At 36.3% G+C, this 25,341-nt stretch overlaps 2 protein-coding genes across 2 annotated transcripts in view; one reads left to right on the top strand and one right to left on the bottom strand.

The window, feature by feature from the left end:
• Window positions 1-14,675, top strand: part of LOC149419460 (pH-sensitive chloride channel 2-like) — a 68,154-nt gene extending 53,479 nt beyond the window's left edge. Inside the window, exons 2-8 of the mRNA XM_089638314.1 lie at window positions 4,048-4,261; window positions 4,633-4,945; window positions 5,406-5,564; window positions 6,148-6,303; window positions 6,437-6,602; window positions 7,606-7,786; window positions 13,669-14,675. Of these exons, the coding sequence (XP_089494440.1) occupies window positions 4,048-4,261; window positions 4,633-4,945; window positions 5,406-5,564; window positions 6,148-6,303; window positions 6,437-6,602; window positions 7,606-7,786; window positions 13,669-13,920 (1,441 nt within the window). The 3' untranslated portion in view covers window positions 13,921-14,675. The remainder of the gene's footprint in view (window positions 1-4,047; window positions 4,262-4,632; window positions 4,946-5,405; window positions 5,565-6,147; window positions 6,304-6,436; window positions 6,603-7,605; window positions 7,787-13,668) is intronic.
• Window positions 14,676-16,719: 2,044 nt separating this feature from the next.
• Kif19A (Kinesin family member 19A) overlaps window positions 16,720-25,341 on the bottom strand; it is a 66,703-nt gene continuing 58,081 nt past the window's right edge. Inside the window, exons 9-13 of the mRNA XM_089637593.1 lie at window positions 20,688-20,856; window positions 20,069-20,282; window positions 19,293-19,422; window positions 18,253-18,405; window positions 16,720-16,945 (exon numbers count right to left, since the gene is read on the bottom strand). Coding sequence (XP_089493719.1) covers window positions 16,822-16,945; window positions 18,253-18,405; window positions 19,293-19,422; window positions 20,069-20,282; window positions 20,688-20,856 — 790 coding nt within the window. The 3' untranslated portion in view covers window positions 16,720-16,821. The remainder of the gene's footprint in view (window positions 16,946-18,252; window positions 18,406-19,292; window positions 19,423-20,068; window positions 20,283-20,687; window positions 20,857-25,341) is intronic.

Consider the following 25,341-nt stretch of genomic DNA (forward strand, 5'->3'; position numbering starts at 1 on the left):
ATCAAAATAATTATAGAATATTAAAACAATTTTGTCATTTAATAATGGACATCAATGTAGAACAAACATATTACATGATGGTAAATCCAAAAACTCCACAACTACAGATTATGAAACCACAAAAAATTTGCGCAGGACTAATGTTGCCAACGTCAAAACATAGAAACTGCTATCTAACATTTAATATTACAGCGTCATGGCCCCGTTCAGTATTTGAATCAGTATTTTTTGTAATGGTATCACTCAATTGCCAGGGCTCCTACCAGGGAGCAACTTGACAAATGTAAATTATCTCTCTTAGCGAGGTTGAGGACCGACTGATATTTGGGGCTTATGAAAAAAGATGAGTGGAGATAGTAGGAAGAATGTTGCAAAAAAGCATTTAAAATGGAAAATGCACTGAGAAAAGCATTTAAAATGCAAAATGCAAAATGGTTTTTAGAAAAGCATTTAAAATGCAAAATGGAAAATACCGATTTTGCATTTCCATTTGAAATGGATTTATTTGAAATAAAGCACATCTCTGCATTTAATTAACTGAAATTTACTTGTATTTTAACCGGGCGTCCGTATTTTATAAAAGTAGTTTTATATTTTTTTCTATCATGCGGAAATAAGTAAAAAAATGACGGTAGAAAGAGAAATAATAATTCTTTCCAGTTTGCCTCAAATATGTATATTGAATGTCATTAATAAAATCCTAAAAATAGCTAATTTGATTAATTCATATTTTGTAATCGTAACAATCAATTTTAAAAATTAAATCATGATTTTTCAATTTCTCTCCGATTTTTCTACGATTGGGGTAGAAAATTAAGTAAAAATGTGGTTATCGTTTTTGATGGCATTTTTCACGTTTAATATTAAAATTATTAATGTTTATTTTAAATGCGTACACGGGAAAGAGATTGTATTTTGCTTCTAAAACAATATTTTTTACCGAAAAAAGATGTACTCGTATATAGCGCATTTGAAATACACAGAAAACATTGCAAACTGAACAAATGTATTGAAAGTACTGAAATGTTAAGCGTCATTTTCAAAATAGGAATCAGATGCGTGAAGAATAATTAATCAGACAAGCGATTCACTAGGGAGGTACCTTTAAAATAATATTTCAACAGAAAAGTTTATTTTTTTATTATATGGCGTCATAATATTCCTCATGTAATATGGTCTGTGTTTGAAATGTTGAGGATGCTGGCATTCTCATAGATTTTATGCCTAAACAAACAGTACTAGTCCCATGCAGTTTGATTGTGGTGCTTCCTTAGCCTTATCAGCATCATTAGCTGTGTTTGAGTAAGGATGTGTGTATTGGCAGCGAAAAGCCAACTTGAAATAACCAGATAAAGCCGACAATACGCTCACAATATAATTATTAAATTCCCCGTGTACTTATTAAGCAATCTTATCTATTATAATACTGTGACATTGTTTTATAAATCATTTATTACTACAATAAAAGAAAACCCATTCATTTGTCGAAAAATAATCAAGTTATAAATTAGAGCAGACACTTGAAAAGAGGATAGTTCCGTATTTATTAAAAATGTTTTTAAAATTTTTTAATGAAAATAAAATAAATGTAATCCATGAGAACGTATTGAAATTTTTATCACTACTATTATGCCACTTGGTAACAAATTAGTGATTGAACCACCATGCTTGCATTAAAGCAAATGTGGATTCCGGATGTGGACTGATCGCGAAAAAAAGATCTCATGGTAAATGGGAAGGCAGGAGAAGCAGAAGGTTAGATTCGTTCAACTGAACATGCATCACAGGTGTCGGTGATCACGACTGTCGTGCAGCATAGGACCGTGGAAAGTGAAGGATCCTGGTTAATCAGGGCAATCCAGGCGTAGTGCGTTCGATTCCTGGGCTGGCTAAGTCCTTCATCACAACACAAGCAACATTTTTCGCTTACTGTGAATGTTTTAGAATCTGGGAATGTTTGTCTTTCTTGTCCTCAACGACACTGAAAAATAACCTTCCAAAATCCTCGAGGGCTCCACGAGTTGACGACATCCTCCACTTACCCGAACCGTTTTAAGGACCAGACGTCTTACCGGGACAGGCTTCTTAAACCACTCAACCTGTCCCGGTAAGAAAAGAGATCCTGGGTTCAATTCCTAGTTGTGACCGTTATCTTTTTGTTTTTTTGTATCTTATTCTGTTTCATTTTTCGTTTAGATTAATTTATACTATCTTCTTCTTCTATTACATTAATGGGTATAATTTAAAAATAAAAAGTTTTCCTTCTATTAATTGATTATGAAAGTCTCCAACTGTCCCTAAACGGCACAACATTCATTTTTACATATACCAAAAACGTTTATATAATCTCATCCAAGTCAGTTTGTTCTTGTTCGGGAAACTAGTGGAGAGACAACAATAAAGAGGAACGTACATTAGAAAAGGAAAATAGAAAGGAAAAACAAATTCAGCGTGACATGGCAGCAAACAACACAAGAACGGCATCTTCAGGCGCACTGTGGTGCGCAGTTCTATGGTGGTGGTGGGCTGTCCCGATGAGACGGTGAGCAGTGGGACGTGAATGTGATCCTTGGAACCCTTAACACCTTGCCAGACGTGACTCCCTAAGCCTACGTAGACGAGGGTACTCTTCAGTATAATGAAATACAATAATAACTTTGTTTAGAATCACGATTTTTTTATTAATTTACAAGCTGACATGTACCCGGCGTTGTTCGACTTTTCTCTACTTTCAATAAATAAAATAGTCATGTATTATATATGGCGACTGGATAAATCATCAAAATGATAATTCATCACATCCTTAAAAAGTTATATAAAGTCATGGAAAGTATTGAAACAAAAACTTTATTAATTGGGTTAAGTAGGTTAGGTTAGGTTAAAAAAAAAAATTTTCATCATTTTTAATATCTTTATATCACTTTTTAAAAATGTGTTGAATAGTCACTGTGTTGAGTTAGCATGGAACCATTATGTATATATAAATCTTCCTGAAGAAATTCTCTAAATGATAGTGAAAACCCTGTCAAACTCCGTTGCATAGTTTAGAAGAACTAAGAGCACAATCAGACAGACGCAGATAGTGACTTTGTTTTATATCATTTAGAGATATCAATGTATTGTCACGATTACGAATTTACTAAAAGTTTATCAGGAAACGGCCTGTAATCCCGTTTTCAGTTCATTATTATCTGGAATGTTCCCGAACGTTCCAGACTATTGCCGAACATTCCACAACATTACAGAATGTTCCAGGATGTTTTGGAATGTTGTGGTATGCTCTCGAATACTTTCGAATGTTCTGGACTGTTATAATTTCCAGAGGACGAAACTTCTAGCCCTTATATCTTCAAAAGCACGCCCTTCAGGTATAAACGGGAACCATCTTCACGGATGGGAGATAGAGGGCTACCACACCATATAACTACTTTGATCGTATCGGGACTCGTTTCTGAGTTTTAGCGGCACGCACATTGTACACTTACTTTTATAATATATATTGATGATTAAGATCGATTGGTTTCGCCTATCAAAAGCATCATCACTGTACAAATTAAATTAATTAAAAGTACAGTGTAAGTGTTTATATAAACGTAATACAGAGTGAGACAAAATATAAAACAACATTGAGATAGCATGAAATTAAAATATAACATAATAACAGATAGAAAGATACAGTAATCCTCCACACAGCATCCCCAAAGATGACATAGGCCCTGAGGGAAATTATTTTCTTCAGGGCCTCCTGTGTGGAGTAAATATAAAAAAAAAAAAAAAAAGTAATAATAAGTTATATCGCAAGAGACAAAGCGTCAGTAAAGAGGTAATTAAGGAATAATTAGAAATTTGATGAGTTTATATGAAATATACCTATTATTGAGAGATTGGATATATTTAATTCATTAACGAGTTTCTGTATTTAGACGGCTTCTAAATTATTTGATATGTTGCCAAGACCATGTTTGTGATGAATATTTGCACTGGGCAGTGCTTTGATTGAAAATGTGATCTTTGTAAAACTTATACATATTTTATATTTCCTTCCAGCCCACCAGTCGCACCTGCCTTACCAGCCGTCCCGACTGCCCCGGCATGCAACTCCATCGAGAACAGTGACCACCTGACACAGTCGGAGTTCATGGCCCGCCTGGTGCACAGCTGCCGCTACGACAAGCTGCTGAGGCCCAGCACCGACGGACCTGTCTCCGTGCTGGCCAGGGTCTATGTCTATTTTATGCAGGCCACTGACGCGCATGATATGGTTTGTCATATAACTAATCAATTAAAAAATAAAACTGTTTAGTGCTTAGCTTTGCAGGCCGTCTATGGCACCAACCACTTTCCCAACCGTTTTTAGGACCAGTTGGGGCTCTCTGTCGGTTAGCACATCGAGTATTTTTAACGAAGCTAGTTAATAATTATTATATCACTTTGTCACGTCATGAACATAAATTATCCGTAGTGTAGATAATTGTATTAAAATATTGATTTGAATAATAACAAGAAGCAATTTTAAGACATTTAACGGGTTTCCAACAGTCTGCAAAGTTGAAAACCAATGCAGTAAGAAATTCGCATCTGTAATAGGGATACCAAAATAATACTTATGTTTTATGTATAATATCTTTCCAGCATTTCAAACTGCACTTCCTCCTCCAACTGCGCTACTTCGACCCGCGGTTAGCCTACAAGACGTACTCGCCCACGCGGAAGCTGATAGTCGGGGAGGACCAGCTCCGGTCCGGCATCTGGACCCCGCACGTCTTCATCTCCAACGAGCAGACCTCTTCCATCATGGGCACAGACGCCAAGGACGTGCTGGTCTCCATAACCCCTGAGGGGGTGGTGCAGTTCAGTCGGAGATACCAGGCCATCGTGTATTGCTGGATGAACCTGCAGAAGTTTCCATTTGATGAACAGGAATGCTCTATCAATTTTGAGAGCTGTGAGTAATACCTTCATTATTGTGCTTCATTTAGAATTTAATTCTCCACTATTGCTACTATTTTAAATTCAATTTTGGTACCCTTTTTAATGCATTAAGCAATGAAACCATTGATCTTTTACGATTGAATATCAAAATAACACCTCTTATTGGAAAACCCTGTATATTTCTTTTGATGCGGAGTACAAACAATTAGTGTCGTTTTCCATGGAGCCAGTGTTCCACCTTAACGGGAAAAATGCTCAAATATCTGGTGACTCACGTTATGAAACCCAAAGACATCACTAAACATAAAAACTTTAAAATGTTTACGTATTAAGAATTTGTACGAAATCCCAACAATAATAACAAAAACTAGTCAGAATCATTAAGGGTGTTCAAAAACCTTGATTATCCTTGTATCCCCCAACCCATGGCAGTGGTTGTTGCCGGTATCAGTGAAGCAGGCTGTATGTTGCAGGGATGTACAACTCCAGTGAGGTTCAGCTGCATTGGGAACAGGACGTGCCGGTGACGATGGCCCCGGAGCTGCACATGGCCGAGTTCGACCTGCTGGACAGCTGGACCAACGAGACGCTGGTGCAAGCTGATTGGACTGACCCAAGGCATGGAGGATTCAGTGAGTTGGACCTTTTATAATGTTTCATTATGCTGTTATGGCTGATTGGTCCGAGCCCAGACATGAAGGATTCAGTAAGTTGGATCTTTGTTGGACATTGTTTTCTTATACAGGAATGAAATAGGAATGAGGCCGGCCAATCGTTCCACAGCTGAGCTGTTGAACTCGAGAACGAATCGTTTCTACGATTGTGACAAATGTAAACGGTGTACAAGTGTTGGACGCGTATTTGGGGTGTTTTTCAACTGTGCACCGGTGCCGAAGGAATCAATGAGGCCAGTTCCTCAGAGCATCTTCCTTTGAAATACCGGTAGAAAAACGATAGCATTCCCACCTGACACCTGTTCTGCAAAGATCGCAATCCGTTTGTTAAGATAGGTTATTTTAAACGGACCGCCCGTTTTTGCATAGAGTCGAGAGTTTTTTCAGGTATTTTGGGGCTCCAAACTTTGGTGGCTACCAAATTCAATCATGAGGCGCACTTGCAAAGTGTGTAATGTTGCTGAACTGATGGTTGCTCTGCTGCTCGTGGACAAGAAAATAATAAAGATACACCTTTAAACTATTGTGACTTCTGTTTCAGTTGGCAACTACAGTTCCCTGTCCTTCCACTTCAAGCTGGCCAGGGAGATGGGATTCTACATGATCGATTATTTCATCCCCTCCATGATGATAGTGGCCATCTCCTGGGTGTCTTTCTGGCTGCAGGCAGACCAGTCGGCCCCAAGGATCGCTCTAGGTAAGTTTGTGTTTCACTGCAAAAATCAGGAAACTAACATCATTCTCCTACTCGGAGGCTGTCTCTTATTTATTATTTCTGTAAGACTAATCCTCTAAAATCACAATAATATATAGACCTTTCCCCATTCCAGGCACAACTACTATGTTGTCCTTCATCACCCTGGCTTCCTCCACGGGGAAGACCTTACCCAAGGTATCGTACATCAAGGCCAGCGAAATCTGGTTCCTAGGCTGCACTGGATTTATTTTTGGCTCCTTGGTGGAATTCGCCTTCGTCAACATTATCTGGAGGCGCAAGTAAGCAACAATTTTGAAATCAAATATAGAATATCGTCCCCTTATTGCAGAACTGGCTTAACTGAATTTTTTGTATAAATACTTTTCTAACAGGCAAGGCTATCTGAAAATACAAAGCATAATGGTGCTCTCCAGTAAAATTCCTAAAATTCATTTAGGTTAGTTCTGCAATAAGGGGATTATTTTTTTTTAATTAACTGGTCTTCATGTCGAGTATAAATAATAAAAATTGAAAATAGAGAGTCCTGGCCATCCGATGCCTTCATTTATACTGGTATATTGCAATATACCTTATTTATTTATATTTTTGATATCATTAAATCATGTTGAAATTCCATTTCAATAAGGTTTTTTGATGATCAAAAGGCCTTTATAACTTTCTTGCACTTTTTTATTTATGACCGGAACGGTTTCACCTTGGTCCTGAAGGTAGCCTGTTGGTAAAACCGGGAAATTAAGAAAAAGTTAAAATTGTGTTTTAATCCATAAAAAGCCATTTATATCTTCAGTTTATCATGTTTTCTTATTGAGAAGTCTCTTTGGTGTCGGCATTCTTCCATTTTTCTTACGGGTGGATGCCCAGTGGATCCGTTCCACTTTTATAAATCTTATTAAGAGTACTTTTTCGTACAAAACTTAATTTTTTTTTGAGGCTAATATACCCCATCGAACAGATTTATTTTTTAAATCAAAAGGTATTGCAAATATCTGGTACTTACTGATATGTGCATATATGATAAATCCGTTGCTCTTAATTGGGTATTTTATTTCCATTCTTGAGTTCAACAGTCCGACTGAAACTTACAACATGGGTTTCTTCGAGACCCATTTTCACTCTTTCTTCTCATCAAAAAGACCCTCCACAAGATATCCCAAAAGATGACATAGGCCCTGAGGGAAATTATTTTCTTTATGGCCTCCTGTGTGGAGTTGGTGTAAAAAAATAACAACTGGCAGAACATAAATTAAAAAAATGATAACCATAAAATCATTGCCTTTTTAGGAAGGTTGTTGAGCTGAAGAAGGTGAACAGCAAATACATCCTGAAGAGCACCCTGACGCCGAGACTGGCCAGGAAGGAGTTGGGGCAGACGGAGACACTGCACAAAGCGCACTCTTGTTCCAGCTTGGATGGAGTGTCTGATGTGCCCAAACCCATCTTCAACAACTACCTGACAGTCCATGTAAGTTGAGCTATTGATTCATATAGGAATAATAATTGATATTATTATTTTAGGGGCAGCGCTGATGATCTAAAATTAGCAAAGTCTCAAACCAATAGCAGATTTAGCAAAATACAGATTTCTATGGGTGCTAATTCAGTTACTGTATTATCGACCACGAATGCGAGGTACATTTTGACTTGCTCATTTTAATGATTGATATCATAAAATAGTCCTCTTTCATTTTAAAACACAAAAGGAACTAAAAAAGGTTCCTTCCAAACATCACTCAACTGGTGTCGGTAAAATTATAAAACTCTGTCAGGATTCTAAAGAGCAATGTACAAAGTAAATAAAACAATACGATTTGTAACTAAAAAAAGGGTATTGTGTTGCGTACATGCGAATATCCTAGAAAGAGCACAAAAATCATCACAAGATTGTTGTATTGTGGTGAACGAATATTATAACACGTTTGTATTTGATATGTTATTTATTAAACCAGCCCAGCTGGCGATCTGTTGACAAGTGGTGACAGCTAGGGTTTGTGTAGCACAGACAATATATTAGGAAATGGCCATAGATAACATTATACTGATAACACCAACATCCCTCTTTTCCTAATAAAGAAAAACAAGTCAAGACAAGATGAACATTACAAACATAAATTTTTCTTTTCAAATAAACATAATTCATGACATAGTAATAAACTGTAAGTGAAATACAATTACCAAATTTAATTATAATCAGATGGATTATATCTATCAGGTTTATTAACAATTCTGCCCGAACGAGTTCGAATGCTTGCCTCATTGTTTGTCAGCTCATCAGAAGTTGTAGGACCTGGATAGAACGGGATGGAATGAAAATCATTGTCAAAACGTACACCTTTCTCCGATGAACTATTTCCATTCAGCGGTGATGATGATTCCTGACGTGATCTGTCTAAATTTAAGTGTTTCCTATTCCTGCGATATCTTGAACCATCGGGAGTTTCAACAATATATGACCTTGGGCATCCTTTAACAATTTCTACTACAGTAGCTGGTGACCATGAACTTGACACATCTTTTTTAAAAACTACTTTATCGCCTATCTTCAACTCAGACAAGTTCCGAACCTTTTTGTCAAAATATTTTTTCATTTTGTTTTGACGACCCTTAAATTTATCTTCATATTCTTTAAATCGCACGACTTTTGGTCTAAGTTGACTGGATGTTACGGGTAAATTACATCTAAGTTGACGTGACATTAAGAGGCTTGCAGGGGATGGAAAATTATTTTTTGGACTATTTCTGTAATGTAACATAGCAAGATACGGATCAGTTTTGGATTCAAGGCATTTTCTTAAAATATTCTTTACTATTTTTACTGAACTCTCAGCTTGACCATTTGACTGAGGATAGTTTGGACTAGTGGTGATATGTTCAATATCCCACTCATATAAAAAGTTTTTAAAAATGGCTGATTGAAATGGTGGTCCATTATCACTAACAAGCGTTAACGGTATCCCATGACGTGAAAATATAGATTTTAAGTGTGTGACTACAGTTTCCGCGTTATAATTGTGTAACATTGAATTTTCGATGTATTTTGAATAATAATCAGTAACAATGAGATAATTTGAGTTGTTGAAATGCATTAAATCTACACCTACCTTTTCCCAGGGAAAATTAGTGATACCATGGGGCAAAAGAGGCTGTGACGGGTTATTAGGTTTAAATTTAGTACAAATCTGACATTGATCGACAATGTTTTTAATATCAGAGTTAATATTCGGCCAAAAAATCATATTTCTGACTAGACTTTTTGCTTTTGACATACCTAAGTGACCTTTATGTACATCTTTTAAAATTTCAGGACGTAAAATTGACGGTATAATTAAACTAGGTCCCTTAAATACCAGATCATTGACAACATGAATTTCTGCTTGAAAATTCCAGTATGGTTTAACGCAGGGTTCAATTACATTTTTATTTGACGGCCAACCGGTTTTATAATATTTCATTAAAGTTAATAAAGACTGATCTTGTTTCGTCGCCGCAGTGATTAATTTCAGTTTTTCTTCTGAAACTGCCAGACTTGACATCAGTAAATTGATATGTATGTCAATTTCTTTTTCCGCATCTGTTATTTCTGTATCAGGTAACGGCGCTCTAGATAACGTATCGGCAATATACATAAATTTACCAGGTACATATCTGACGTCTAAATGGTAGCATTGTAGAGACATCATCATTCGTTGTAACCTTGCGGGAACTTCAGAAAGTGATTTCTTAAAAAGTGTGACTAGTGGTTTATGATCTGTTTCAACATTTACTACGTGGCCATAAATATACTAATGGAATTTTTGACAACCGAATAAAATTGCATATAATTCCTTCTCTATCTGTGCATAATTTTGCTGACTGGACGTTAGTGTTTTTGACGCATAAGCAATCGGTCTACTTTCCTGCAAAATAACTGCGCCCACTGCGCTCTGCGAAGAATCTACTGATAATTTTAACGGTTTTTTAATGTCAAAATTAATAAGTACTGGAGATGAACTTATAATTTTCTTTAAATTGACAAAGGACTGATCGTGATTGGCATCCCATTGCCAGCTGACGTCTTTCTTTAGCAAAGTCCTTAAAAGTTCTGTTTCTTTTGACAAATCTTTGATAAAAGATCCCAAGTAATTAATCATACCTAAAAACCGTTGTAAGTCTTTCTTACAAGTGGGAGTAGGTAATTCTCGAATAGCTCTAATCTTTGACTCATCTGGCCTGATCCCTTGACTGCTAAAGATATGACCTAGAAAAGTAACTTCCTGTAAGCCAAAGTGACATTTATTTAGATTGAATTTTAAATTTACTTCTCTGGCTCTTTTAAAAACATTTTCTAATCTCCTTTCATGAGATTCAAGATTCTCTCCCCATACTAAAATATCGTCAACGAAAACTATCACCCCTTCTAGATCAGCAAATATTTCCGTCATTATTCTAGAGAAGAATTCGGGAGCTGAATTAATTCCATACGGAAGTCTTAAAAATTGATACCTGCCGAAAGGTGTTTGGAAAGTGCATAAATCTGAACTTTCACTATCTAAGCGTATCATCCAAAAACCTGAAAATGCGTCTAGATTTGAAAAAAACTTCGCTCCTTTAATTTTAAACCTAATTTCGTCCATTGAAGGTGTTGGATAATGCGTTCTGCAAATAGCCCTATTTAAATTTCGTGGATCTAGACAAATGCGTAACTGTGAATTTTTTTTTTCTACGACAACTATGGAACTCACCCACGGTGTTGGTTTTGTAACCTTGACAATGACCTTCATTTCCTCCATTCTATCTAATTCTTCTTTTAATTTATCGTGCAGCTTGAATGGAATCTTTCTTGGTGCATCGATTTTAGGATGAACATCAGATCGAACTGTTAGATGACATTCGTGAGGTAAGCATCCGAGACCCTGAAAAACATCGTTAAATTTCTTTATTAAATTGTTCGAATTATACATTGACAAATCATTGTTGGGAATATTTTCAGAATTATTCGTGTTAGAATACACACGTTTTATTATTCCCATTGCATTGCAAGTAGCTAGCCCTAATATAGTTTGACATGATTTCAACTCAGTGATGACAAAGGGAATGGACATATTTTTATCATTATTATAAAAACAATTTAACTTACAAATTCCTTTTGTAGGAATGTTAGTACCACCGAATGAATTTATTTTAAATGCTGTTTCTGTGATAATTTTTTCTGACAAACCAAGTTTATTAAAATTTGTAAAAGACATAACATTTACATTGGCACCGGTATCTATAAGACATGAAATTATAACATTATTTATTCTTAAATTAATGTGCCATGAATTCAATGTTGAATTAATATTGTTACAATTTAATGTATCAATTGTATAGTCGTGGTTGGGTATTTTACTTTGTGACAATGTATTAACATTAATTTTCCTACCTTTCAATTTCCTATTAAAACAAAATTTCGAATAATGCCCAATCTTGAGACAATTAAAGCATTTAGCTAATGATGCCGGGCAGTTTGTGCGGTGAATTTGTCCACATTTGGTACAGACTCCGCCCTGACTTCCGGATTGACCTCTGGATAGACTGCTCGGACTTCCCGATGGACTTCTGGAATGATTGCTCGGACTTCCGGATTGACTTCTGGAATGGCTTCTGGCTGATAGTGAAGATGAAGAAGGGCTTCGTAGAACTTGTTGTATAATATTCCCCTCAAGACTTCTTGTGTTTTCCCTCGATACAACAATCGCTCTTGACAAATTAATCGCTTTTTCCAAGTTTAACGACGTTTCTTGTAAAAGTCTTTCTTTCAAGTAGTAAAGATTTCGATTTAGGTTACATATGAATATGTCCTTTATTAAGGATGTTTGTAGATTGCCGAAATCACAAGTTTGACTTAGATTTTGTAGCGAAGCAATAAAATCTTCGACTGTTTCACTGTCGCCTTGTTTCCTCGTGAAGAATTTAAATCGTTCCACTGTCACATTTATTGTGGGTATGAAGTGTTTATCGTAAAGGAGTAAAATACCGTCGAGCGTACTTTTCTCAATTGTGAGGCCAAATGAGTTAAAAATTTCTACCCCTTTCGGGCCAATCGTGTGTAGAAGCCTGGCCACTTTTTGAATTTCCTGTTCTTCATTAAAATTATTAGCCATCATATAAATAAGGAATGATTGCTTAAATTTCTTCCACTCACCCGCCATATTTGGAACAATCACCATAGGCACAATATGACTCGACATTTTATTTCTTTTGACAATTTGTTTTGGATACAAATTATTGACTCTTGATGTGACTTGACTTGACTTCACTCACAATATATTTATTAAGACACACCTGACACCATGTTGTATTGTGGTGAACGAATATTATAACACGTTTGTATTTGATATGTTATTTATTAAACCAGCCCAGCTGGCGATCTGTTGACAAGTGGTGACAGCTAGGGTTTGTGTAGCACAGACAATATATTAGGAAATGGCCATAGATAACATTATACTGATAACACCAACAAAGATGTCAAGAGATAATGAAAATTGAAACGATTCGCACCCATGTTATGGCAATATGCCATATCCATAGATACAGCATTTTTTGTATATAATTCCATCCATCGAGTTATACCATAATGAACTTACTTGTATTTAATTAAAATTAAACACTTGTGTTGTGTACTTGTAACTAGCGTTTGTTTATTTTGGTAACTTCTCAATGAATTGACGATTGCACCATGATGTAACTGCAAAAAGTGCACTTCGGTAACTAAGAAGCGAGGAAAATAAAAAAATGTCCAAAAAAAGCTTTAAGTCATTTTTCTCAAAACTAGCTTTTTGGAGATACATTGCCATCACACGGGTGTGTGATGGGTCTAAATATACGAACAGATAGAGAAAAAACTTTTCAGAAACAGTTATTCGCCACGTCTTTTTCACGCCCATTGATAAATCTGCCAATAGTAAGATTTTTCGAGTTTCAGTAATAGCCATGATATCCATTTATCTTTATTATAATGGTTCATTTTTTCTCAATATTTAATATTTTCATCCGATAGCATCTATGCGCAACGTAATCAGTACTTTTTTTTAATAATTTGGAATAATATTATGCTGTAAAATTACACATCAATAAAATTTATCTTCGATAGGACAATGACAGGTTCAGAAGAATTCAAAATATTTAGAAATGAAACTAAATGTATTAGATAAAAAAAAAATTATAGGTCTCCAACTAATTTAAATGAGATTTTTATTGAGTACGTAAACTAAACATTGCTAACTGTTAAATCTCTTACATCGCATGTGATATAGCCACTTCTTTTATGTTTCTGCATCATCTCACCTTAACCAACATAATTAAACGGTTCGAACATGTATTTTGCAGAGTTCGTCTAATCTCCCGACCATCACAACGCAGAGTTTCGACGACCTGACTTCCACCAACAGCCGCGCGTCTCACGACGGCACGGTAACTGTCAACGTGGAAAATGGTACAGACACCGCCAAGGCACAGAAGTGGACCACCATGACCCCCCAGGAGATATCTATGTGGATCGACACCAGGTCCAGGCTCATCTTTCCAGTCGCTTTCTTGATCTTCAACGTTATCTACTTCACATTTGTCTATTTCCTCTGAGAATTTGGACTAAATAAAACAAATTGGATTTGGCAAGCCAAAAGCTTTAATAACTTAACAATCATCAACTTTAGCCGGTGTAGCGGAATGTGAAAATGAATACTTTCCAATGTATGTTTTTTTTCTCATTTTCCATCTTCTTCACTTTTATTAAATAGACAATCCAAAGTGGAATTAGGTAGTTATTTATTACTTTTCACAAACAATGATGATCTGAGTACTATGAAATGTATCGTAACGATGATTAAAACTGGCACAATGTGGTATCAAATGTGACCTCATGTGGCTTCATGTTGGATCTTGTGGTGCCGTGTGTGGCATTTTGATTAAGGCGTCATGTGGAATTTATCGTAAATCAACATTATGCCCAGGGACTTTTATTCCAAAGACAAAATAACCCCCCTTTTCTTGGGCAAATAGTTTGTCTATGACACTATCCTTAGACTTTGCATAGGTATTGTATCTTCCATATCGTATTTTGTAGTATTATGAATGTTATTTTACCATAATGCGATGTATAGAAAAATATTATGAAGTTTGTTGGATAAAATAATATATTGTCTAGTATATTTTTAAATAGTTTATTTTATTAAAATTATTAACATAAACTAAAACAAATCAAACATTTGAAGTAGGCATGTAGGATATATCTACTTGTATTTACTTCATAACTACATAAAAAGTTTAATAAATATTTTATCGATATGTTTCACATAAAAGCAATTTTGTTATCCAATTTTAAGTATTTTTCACAATTGGACCATTATCATAACTATTCATCATATTGCTATGTATTATTTTTACATTTAGGAATCTCATGTTAAAATTATTATTTTATTTATATTCAATACATTTTAGTTTTAAAATAAAGTAATATTTTATTACATCAACCACTTTAAAGTAACTCGTGTATTTTTTTTAAATAAGATGAAAACTATATAATATGTCTACGATAAGTTCAAATAAATGTAACAAGTTATAATCCAAATAAACATTGAAAACTGAGTAAGAAGAACAGTTTTAAAGGTAAATAAAGTAACATTTTAAAATTCATCAACATCACTGTAAGCTTTTGTAATTACTTCTGAGACATTACATTTTTATTAAAGATAAACATATATTTACAAGACAAGGTCTTACGCAAAGCACAAAGGATAGCAAATTATTATAAGCAATAATTATTAGCCTGAAACACAATTATAACATAAAAAAATCTTCTGAGAAAAATAAATCCCACTAACGGGAATTGAATCCGTAAAAAGTAATAATTGTTGGATGAAATACTAGTATTTATTGAATTAATAGCTGACATAGCACGGTGGTTGGGTGCACCTGACTGGCGGCAGTCAGGAGGTGTGGGTTCGATTCCTGTAGGCGGCATTTTTTTCAATTTATATTTGTGTTTCAGGCTAATAATTATTGCTTATAATAATTTACTTCTGAGACATCCTGGGATATTCATTTTAGAAAAAATTAAGGATAGGTTGTTTCGGAGAATTTGAACAATTCATCAGATTTCAATTTATTTTTTTATATTAAGTTATGTGAAAGATTTTTTCAAAATCTTTTTTTTATTTCAGTTCTTTCAAGAAACTATCCTATAATGATAAAATAACAGAACTTGAATATGACTTTCACAGAACCCGAAAATGAATGCTGAAATTTGATGAATTGTTCAAATTCTCCGAAACAACCCGTCCTTAGTCTCTTTCTACAAAATGTGTCAGGTAATTTTATTTAAAATGTTGCAAAATGAAACTTGAAATAATACATGGTTTAAAACATTTTTTTCATTACTAGCAGTGATATTACGTACTTCTTCATTTTAATTTTAAACATTTACGAGACCGGTTGAAAAACTCTTCTAGTATCAGTGGTCCTATAAACAAATGAAGATTCACGAATTCACTCGAAAACAATGAAAATTCACTAGGTAGGTACCTACTCAAAATTGCAACTGAGAAATCTGACACTTTATCACACTCTATCATGAAAAAACAATGGTGCAAAATAAACTATGTGACATTGTACCTTATGTCAAATTACACACAAATGATGTTCTCTTGGTCACCCTTCTGGTGTAATGACTTAATTTTTAACCTTATACGAAACATGAGATCGGTTTTATATATAAAAAGTGAACAGGTTTTCATATTGGTCACCTTGCAAACAGTGCGAACAATGCCTGTTGGAGAAGGATGTCACTCGAGTATGTGGTATCATCTGGCATCCTAAGGGTATCATGTGGCACTTTGATATCATGGCATTGATAAAACAAAGCATTTTCAATAAATCATATATATTTTTGGTAGAAAAATGGACAAATTTATTTTTTGTGATTTAAATATATTACATGGTCACAGGAAATCAACACTCGTGACGGTTTCAGCAGTATTGCTTTCATATGACGTTATGGACATGAAAAAGGAATCAGAAAAAAAATTAAATAAAAATTTACACCGCACTAGTCCCAAATATCCGAAGCCAATGTACTTAAGTTGTCTGGAATATTGAGCGGCTTAAGGAGGGCGATTTGTAAAGCGGAATGCTGTTCCTAGCTATTCAGATCTGGTAACTAAACACAGATGAAACTGTTTCAATCAATCTTGTAGGTCAACCTTCAAAGGGCAAGTCTTACAGAATCGAAATTTAATTCTAAATTTGAATTAACCAATGAAACATAACAATCTCGGAGATGCCAGGTTTTGAACCCGTGACATCTAGATCCAGAACCAATAATTATCCTCCTATTGACAGTAAATATCTTCGCATTCATATTATGTAGTTCAAGAAAACCAACACTAAAGTTGCACACACAACTGTAACAATGTGTATGATATATTAAATACAGTGTGATCCCACTTCTGATATTACTCAATCATAGACAACGTCATCCGGTAGTCATTTTACGTCAATGCCCGCTTCGGCGGTGTGGATAGGTGCGATAATCTCCTGGAAAGGAGGCTGCGAGGGGACTATGCTGTCTTCGCTAGAGGAGCGCTTTACTGCTCTGCTGCTCGTGTGCCTAGAACCAAAGATAATTGATGGAAGTTATTGGTTATAAAATTGAATAATTTTCAAGTGTTGGCGATATGTACAATTTGTGGTTTGCAAATAATTTTCAAACCCACCCTCGGGCAGTGGTGTACATTCCATATAGGCACATAAGCACTGCCTTTTGCTCTACTAAAATATAAATGCTATTAAACTTTAAGAAATCAAACTCTACTTTCAAAAATGTGCGTGAAGTTCCAGATACGAATCGCAGCGCTGCGCACACCATACCAACCGCGCACTGTAAAAGGGCGTCGAAAGCAGAAACTAAGTATGCCAAGTGTAGCTCATTTTCAAAACATTTGAAAATTTTATATACCCAATATAAGGTTTGTAAAATGTTTAAATGAATGATTTGGCTTATAAAATTCCAACCAAATCGGCTACAGCCAGTAACTTAGCCAATCTTAGAGAACACTTGCACCAAGTTCCCTTGGTCAACAGTTGTCTGTGGTTTTTTTAGTTTTTTCTTTACTTTTTGATTTTGTTTAAGATAAAAAAACTATACACATTACACTTTCTTAACTTCAAAGTACACATTCAAAATAAATATCTAAATATTATTGCTTACTACATTTTTATCAACTTACATAAGAACATTTTAATTTTGCTCGCCGATCTTAACTAATTCGCTGTATCCCTTCTGCCTACCCTGAACCAAAACTCTGTGCATGCCATTGCCCATAGGCAGAAGGTGTACCAAATCACTGAAGAATCAAGTTCTGGTGGCACAGGATACGTGCACCACAATGGGTTTTGTACAGAATGTACATAGTCCGCAAACGATTTAAAATTGCCACTTCACGTTGAGCCAACGTTAGCGCCCAATATTTAATTCTCTTCTGTGACAAACTAAGCACTCAATGAAAACCTAATTAAACCTAATATTAAAAACAATGCCTAGATTATGTTACTTGCGCAATCCTCATAACTTAGCAGTTATGTATATTGCAGAATCGTATTTAACGGGAGTTTAATTTAGGCCTTAGCATTGGAATTTTCGCAACCATGGTTGGGTTGATTGCGACTGTTACTGTTTTGCACCCTCGAAGCTTTTGAAGACTTTGAGATGAGATTATTGAATGCTTTTTTTAATATCACCTTTCACTTTCCATACATACCGATGAATAAATGTATATTTGTAAAAATCTACCAGGAGCAGAGCAGGTAAAATACTATGAAAAACGAGTAATGAGAATTTTGGTTTATTTTGTTGAAGCTCCTGTCGGTATCATTATATCGGAATACAAACGATCTACACTATGTAATTCTACTCACGAAGCCGGTGTACTGGGCAGGCGGGGAAGCCGCACGGGGGCCCCGAGCAGGCGACGCGCTGGGCTAGCGGGTAGCCACTCACTGTCGCCCCCCGAACTGGAGCCTCGACCTGAGCCAGAGCTGGCACTGGACCACTGTATCGTCTCCGCCATGCTGGAATACAACAGGTGTTGCTATTAATGAGGATATTATATAGTTGGCAAGGAATATATTTCATGTTTTATTAAGAAGCAAACTTTCCTTACAAGAGAAAATAATTCCAGATCACCAAAACCAGACAACATCAAAGATCAGATGGAAGGCACAAAGGAAGAGGTGGATTGTTTGCGTGGAAGACGATCGGAGTAGGGTATGAAGACATGAGGACCAGAGACGAATGCCTAGGTACCTAGGTAAGAAGCTGGGCGTGCAGTTTGCCGCTTTTTTGAATTTGGCAACCACCTCTGGTCTAGAGCCCCGAAATCCCTAAAAAAAATCTTTGATTTTGTACAGAAACGATCCGTTTGATAGATTCGCCGATCTTAACAAACGGATTGTAATCTTTAAAGCACATGCGTCAGGTAGGTATGCTGTCCTTGTTCTACCGGTATTATAATGGATGATGCTATGAGTAACTAGCGTCATTGATTTCATTGGCACTGGTGCATAATCGGAAAACATGCCAAACGCGCACCCAACATATGTACACAGTGGACATTTGTCACAAAAAAAGGATTTCCTTGGGTCACCACATGCGCCATCGTGATTCTTGTTGCCCTGTCATTTGGCACTGTTTCCATATAACTAGTTCACTATATATAATATTCACTATATATGTCTTTGGGACATTATTTATTTATTTATTTATTAATCTTAAGTTAGCTCACATCTTCATGTGTGCTAATAGTTTTATTTATTATCTTACGGTTAGGTTAGGTTGGTCATAATCGCTTCAACAGAAGGATATAAATTTCACCTTCACTGATTCATTGTGTCGTTGAATATTTATAGAAGCAAAATATAGTTTTATAAACTAATGGCATTGATAATAAACGACTTACTTAGAGCTAATGGGGGGTAGAGTATACGAGTTGAAGACCATCGCGCTATCCGTGTAGGTGGAGGCATGGATCTCTTGCTGGTAGAGCGTGTAAAGTTCCTGAAGATCTGGGGGCAGCTTCACTCCACCCTCTGGAAATCAAACATTAACGACTGTCAATACTAAATCCAGTATATACTAAACAAAATACTATCCTGGGATGCTATACAAATCATTATATTATGGCTAATTTTAAGAAAACACCCTTGTGATGATTTTTTCAACTTGTACAAATCATTCAATTATCCACTCGAGCGATTGTTGCCAAGATTTCATCTGCTATCCCATATTTAAAATTCTATAAATTTGGCATATTATGGCAAGCGATCGCTCAACATATTTTTGCAAACTTGACGTTGTATGCCAAAAATCCCTCCAGTGGGTAATATTAGGTAGTAGATACAATTAAAAGGGTTACCTCAATCCGCGCCACAAATTGGTCCCTAGATGAGTCCGAGTCGCTTCAGGCAAATTCAACACAAGAGTACTTGTGAGTCTGTGCGTTTTCTTATTTGTTAATCAAAATGATTTTTGCATATGATTCGATAGGAGGGGGAAGGGGTAGTCAATGAACAACCCCAGGCCTTGCTCGGAGACCCCCACCATCAGTAATCTACCTCTATGATCATCTATGATCACTCAGAGTTATACCTCAGAAACTGCAGGGCAGGGCGAGCAGTTCGCGCTCATCTGGTTGGTGTGGAAAGATAACTCCTGGCAGACAGGTTAAACACTCACCATCCATGATCTGCCTCTGCCTCGTGATGATCTCATCGCTGAGCTGCCTCTGCCTGTCGTACCTCAGCAGTTGCAGGTCTCTCCTGCGCAGGTCGGCCGCTCTGCTAGCGCGCTCCCCCTGCAGGGCTAGCTTGTCTGCCTGCAGCTCGTGCACCCTGCAGGCCAGGGCGAGCAGCTCGCGCTCTTCCTCGCTGCTGGTGCGGGATGGGAGCTCCTATCACAGAATGAAAATTATTATTATTTTACAGTAATCAGTTATTTCATATTTTTAACACAATCTATTAACCAAAAGCTGCAAATGTGGTGCATTCTTCAAAAGGTACCTCACTATTTATCTCATACTCTTCTTCTAATACAGCACCATCTGCTGCCTCTTTGCAATTCTCTGAAAAGCAATGTTCCTCTACCACATTTGCTTCCTCTAATCTATATTGGTCCGAATACTTTATTTAAAAGGCTTGTCTTTTTGTCAAAAGGTTTCGCCATGGGCATTTCACAAACAACTTCAAATTTGCTATTTCTTTGCGGCTTTCACCTATCCCAACTCCGTCCAGTTTATTTTAGGTAGGTCTATCATCGTTCCGTTCCCAATCAAAACATAATATTCTTTTTGGCTTACATCTTCCAAGGCAGCACCCCTCTTTCTCACGGTCTCCAGCTCTTTCTCGGCCTCCGCCCTGTCCGCCCTGGCTCTCTCTTGCTCCTGTTCTAGGGAGGCCAGTTCCGCCCAGGCTTGCTCTACTGCTACGGTCCCCTCTTCCGCTGTGGAGCCTGGTGCTGAGGACCTTCTGGTTCAAACATAGGTTAAAGTAAGAAAACTCGCGCATACTAAATGTAAATACTCTTACATTTGGGTTGATATTTTTAGGGCCAGTTTTTTATGAAATAATATACTACGTATACGAAAAATATAAGCATATAATTAAAAGTACTTTTCTGGTAAAAAGAATTCCTTTAGAATAGTTTTATAGATTTTTATTTTGAAAGTAAAACCGTTTAACTAAAATAATCGACATGTATAAAAACCAATGGTTTTTTCATCGGGATACAACGTATACTTAGTATAACATATCCTGGTAAAGAAACCATTAGCTACATCCCGATTAGAGTCGCTCCCAACTGGCAAATAGTTAATTAAATGAGTCAGTTAAAAGAAGAAAACACATGTTTTATGTAATAAATTGTGACTATTCGAGTGCCCTTTTAACGGTCTCGCCCAGTTTATTATAACAATAATATGCATTCACCATTTTGTTTCCAGCCACTCAGAGCGTCACTAAGAAAATTTACTCCCCACTCCAAGCAATCATTTGCGCATTTATAAAAAAGCAAACGAATATACCATCGGTTACGAATCATCTCATATATTCATTCAATTTCCGGGACAAACACATGTAGCTTCTAAAGAAACAAACACACTTTTCTCTTTCCAGAACGATCTACGCCGCCGGGATCGGAGCGAGCGTCCAGAAAGAACAAAGTATATTCGCTTCCCCAAAGCAGCTTCACGGATTGTAACAATAACATTTGGCTGTCATCAGTTGTTTTGTTTTGCTCTATCTAAAAATAATTTTATACCATTCTGTTTTGCTTTCTGGCAAAAAAAAGTGTAGTGTGTTGTGCCTTGAGGTTTCTTCTCCCTTCTGATCTTCCAGGGGTCACTTTTCGCTGCTGATTTCCAGATATTTATAAACTTTTTTACTTCTGTCATTTTCCATACTATTGTTGTAGTTGTTTACTGTTGTGAATAATGGAGGAAGATTTCCCTCCTGGACCCCCTACAAAGCCCCCAGATCCCTCTCCGGACCCCCCAGACGGGGAAAATGTAGAAATTTCTGACAGTGATTCTGTCATTTTGACTTCTACCAAAAAAAGGAAATTTACTCCTTCTTCCCCAATAAAACTTGACTCGCCTTCGACTTCACAGTCCCCACCAGCACTTTCTCAACTTCCTCCAACAAACTTTTATTCTCCTCATTCCCGTGGCCCATTCATAGTATAAAAAAAACTGAGCAAGGAAAAACCACCTACCCTCTTGAATTTGGCAAATTCCTATCAAATAGCAAGAATCTTTCAATCAAGCCTGGAGGTGTAAAAGCTGAGGGTCGCTTCCGAATCTCCGTCGAATTCCTCTCAGGGTCAGCTGCCAACAGTTTCATCAAAAATATCTTCATTTCATCTAATTCAAAGTTCAAGGCATATATCCCTACTTTCAATGTCACTCGCGTGGGCCTGGTCAGGGGTATCTCGACCGATCTGTCCATCGCAGAAATTCTGTCTTCTCTTTCAACCCCCCAACACATTGGCAATCCCATAAAAGCCAGGAGGCTAAATTACAAGGACTCCTCTGAGGGTATAATTTCTTGGAAGCCCTCCCAATCTGTCGTTATCACCTTTGAAGGTCAATCTCTTCCCTCCCATATATATTTATTCTTCAACTCATTACCAGTTGAAATGTATACTTATCCCACCACTCAATGCTTCAATTGCTGCCGTTTTGGTCATACAAAAGCTGCATGCAGATCTCAACCCAGATGTTTTAAATGTGGAGAAAACCATGCAGCTGACCAATGTCCTTCTTCCTCCTCACTTAAATGTTTTAACTGCTCAGGCTCACATACAGCCATCAACACTTCTTGCCCAGAACAATCTCACCAAAAAAATATCAAAAAATCTATGGCCTCTCAGAACTTGTCTTTTCTGCAGGCTTTTAAACTATTCCCGCCTGTCAAAAAATCATTTGCTGAGGCTTTATCCAGCAACTCCTCATCCAACCCTCTTCCCTCCTCTACAACAACTTCTTCTCGTTCAACTAAATTCACATACAAAAATGCTATCTCTAAACCGGCTCCTGGATACGATCAGCAACAACACAACTCACTGCTCTTAAATCCCAATGGTTCATCTCTTTCAAATGCCACAAATGGGTGTGCAAATAATTATAATCCCTCCTCAATGAACTCTCATAAACCCTCTGAAAAACTCTCCCAAGACAATTCTTCATTTATCCAAACTCTTTTTTTTTTTTTTTGTATTAGGCAATTCACCCTAAAAAGAGTGCTATGTGCCGTTAAAGTTAGGGGAGATGGTTATAATTTTATGGGAAATCTATACGGGAATAGGAAATCTCAAATATTGAAGTCATTCAAGTCTATGAACTTGTATAGAACTGAGAAAATGCGAGAATTGTTAAGAGAAAGTAAATAAGGAATACTAAGGGGAGATTGGTGGGTGATTTTTATAAGTAAACGATAAATGCCTTTGAAAGATGAATGATTTTTACAATTAAAGAAAACATGATCAAGAGTCTCATTTTCCATGCCACACTGGCAGAGTGGGCTATCTAGGACCCGGATTTTAAACAAATGGGATGCAATGGAGCAATGACCAATTCTCATTCTCGAGATACAGGAAATAATTTTTTTGGATTTTTTCTTGCCGTGGAACCAAGGTTTACTTGGTATATGATTTTGTATTCCAGCATAAAAAGCACCAGTTCGGGTTTTCGTATTAGACCAATTTTCTTCCCAGGAGCGAATCATGTTGGATTTAAGAATTGGGATGACGTCAGATATAGGAATTCTAAAATCTAAAGGATTAGAGCCAGAAATTGTTCCAAGTTTAGCTAGAGAATCGGCTTTCTCGTTACCCTCAATTCCCAAATGGCCAGGGACCCAAACCAATATTGTCTCGAAATTTAATTCATTTAAAGATTTAAGGGTGTTTCTGATATTATAAATAATATAGTCTTCTGGTTTATGGATATTTGAGGAAATTTTCAACACTGCGCTTAGTGAGTCAGTGCACAGTAAGGCTCGTCGAATATTGAAAAGCTGGATTTGGCTCAAAGCTTGTTCAATTGCGAAGCATTCTGCAGTAAATATAGAAATTTCTTTAGGCAATTTATAAGACAAATCTAAATCGAATTCGGGAATGTGTACCGCAGCTCCACAATCTTTGTTATCAGACTTAGAACCATCTGTGTAAATGAGTGAAAATTCTGGAAACTTAGAAGATGTAATGTTTTTAAATTTTTCCTCAACATTTTGATTAGATGAGGTTGAAATATCAGTTCGAAAGTCTGAAGTTATAACATTGGGGATATAATTGATAGAATCAAATGGGATAATGAAAATAGGAAGGATAGGATCTTTTTGTAGATTTTGGAGGGAAGAGGACAGAGATTTGAATGAAAGAAAACTTTTTAGAAGGAGAGGAAGTCGATTTTTATCTGTCGATCTTTTTTCGTTGTTTAAGTTATTGAACAAATAATCAAGGCTTTGTTCTAAAGGGTGACGCGATACAGAAAAAGATTTAAAAATATATTTATCAGCCAGGAATTGTCTCCTCAAAATTAAGGGGGGATCAACACATTCTACCTGGAGAGAATTAATTGGAGAAGATTTCATCGCTCCAATAATTATTCTGAGCGCTTTCGACTGAATTCTTTCAAGTTTTTTGTCCAAATATTTAGGAAGAGGATCGAAAAGAAATGTTCCATAATCCAAATGGCTTCGCACTAGAGCACCATACATTAATTTAAGAGTAGTAGGATGAGATCCCCACCACACTCTGGAAACAGCTCGCATAATATTTAGCCCCTTTTCACACTTAGCCGAAATGTTCTGAATATGCGGGAGCCAGGAAAGTTTATGATCCAAAAGTAGTCCAAGAAATTTAATTTGCTTAACGATTTGAAGAGGGACATTATCAAAGCAGACCGAAAAGGGGGGTATTTTTCTTTTGCGCGTAAAAGCCACTACTTTGGTTTTAGACGTAGCTAAATTCATCCCATTTGTCAACAACCAAACTTTAATATTATGTAAAGCCAAATTCAATTCCTTCGCAGCGCGCGATAGATTTTGTGTGATAAATATATAAGGAAATCATCAGCAAAATAAATTCGCTTGATAGATGAAGGAATTACATTGTCTAAATCACTTATATATATATTAAATAATAATGGACTGATTACGGACCCCTGAGGTAACCCCTTCCATAGTTTGCGATTTATCGTTTTTGAGGAAAAGTGGATAATAATGGATCTGTCTGTTAGTAAATTAATAATAAATTGAACTAGTTTTAAGGGAATTTTTATTTTAATTAATTTTTCTTTCAAAATGTTAATTAATACATCGTCGTAAGCTGACGAAAGATCAAGAAATGTGGCCAGAGTGCAAGAATTAAGGGACTGAGATATACGGATGTCTGTTGTTAATACACTTAAATTATCTATGGTTGATTTCTTTTTCCGGAAGCCATATTGATTAGGA

This window comes from Hesperophylax consimilis, chromosome 12 (assembly GCF_061612785.1).
Source record: "Hesperophylax consimilis isolate HC1 chromosome 12, BYU_Hcon_1.0, whole genome shotgun sequence".
NCBI classification, from domain to species: domain Eukaryota; kingdom Metazoa; phylum Arthropoda; class Insecta; order Trichoptera; family Limnephilidae; genus Hesperophylax; species Hesperophylax consimilis.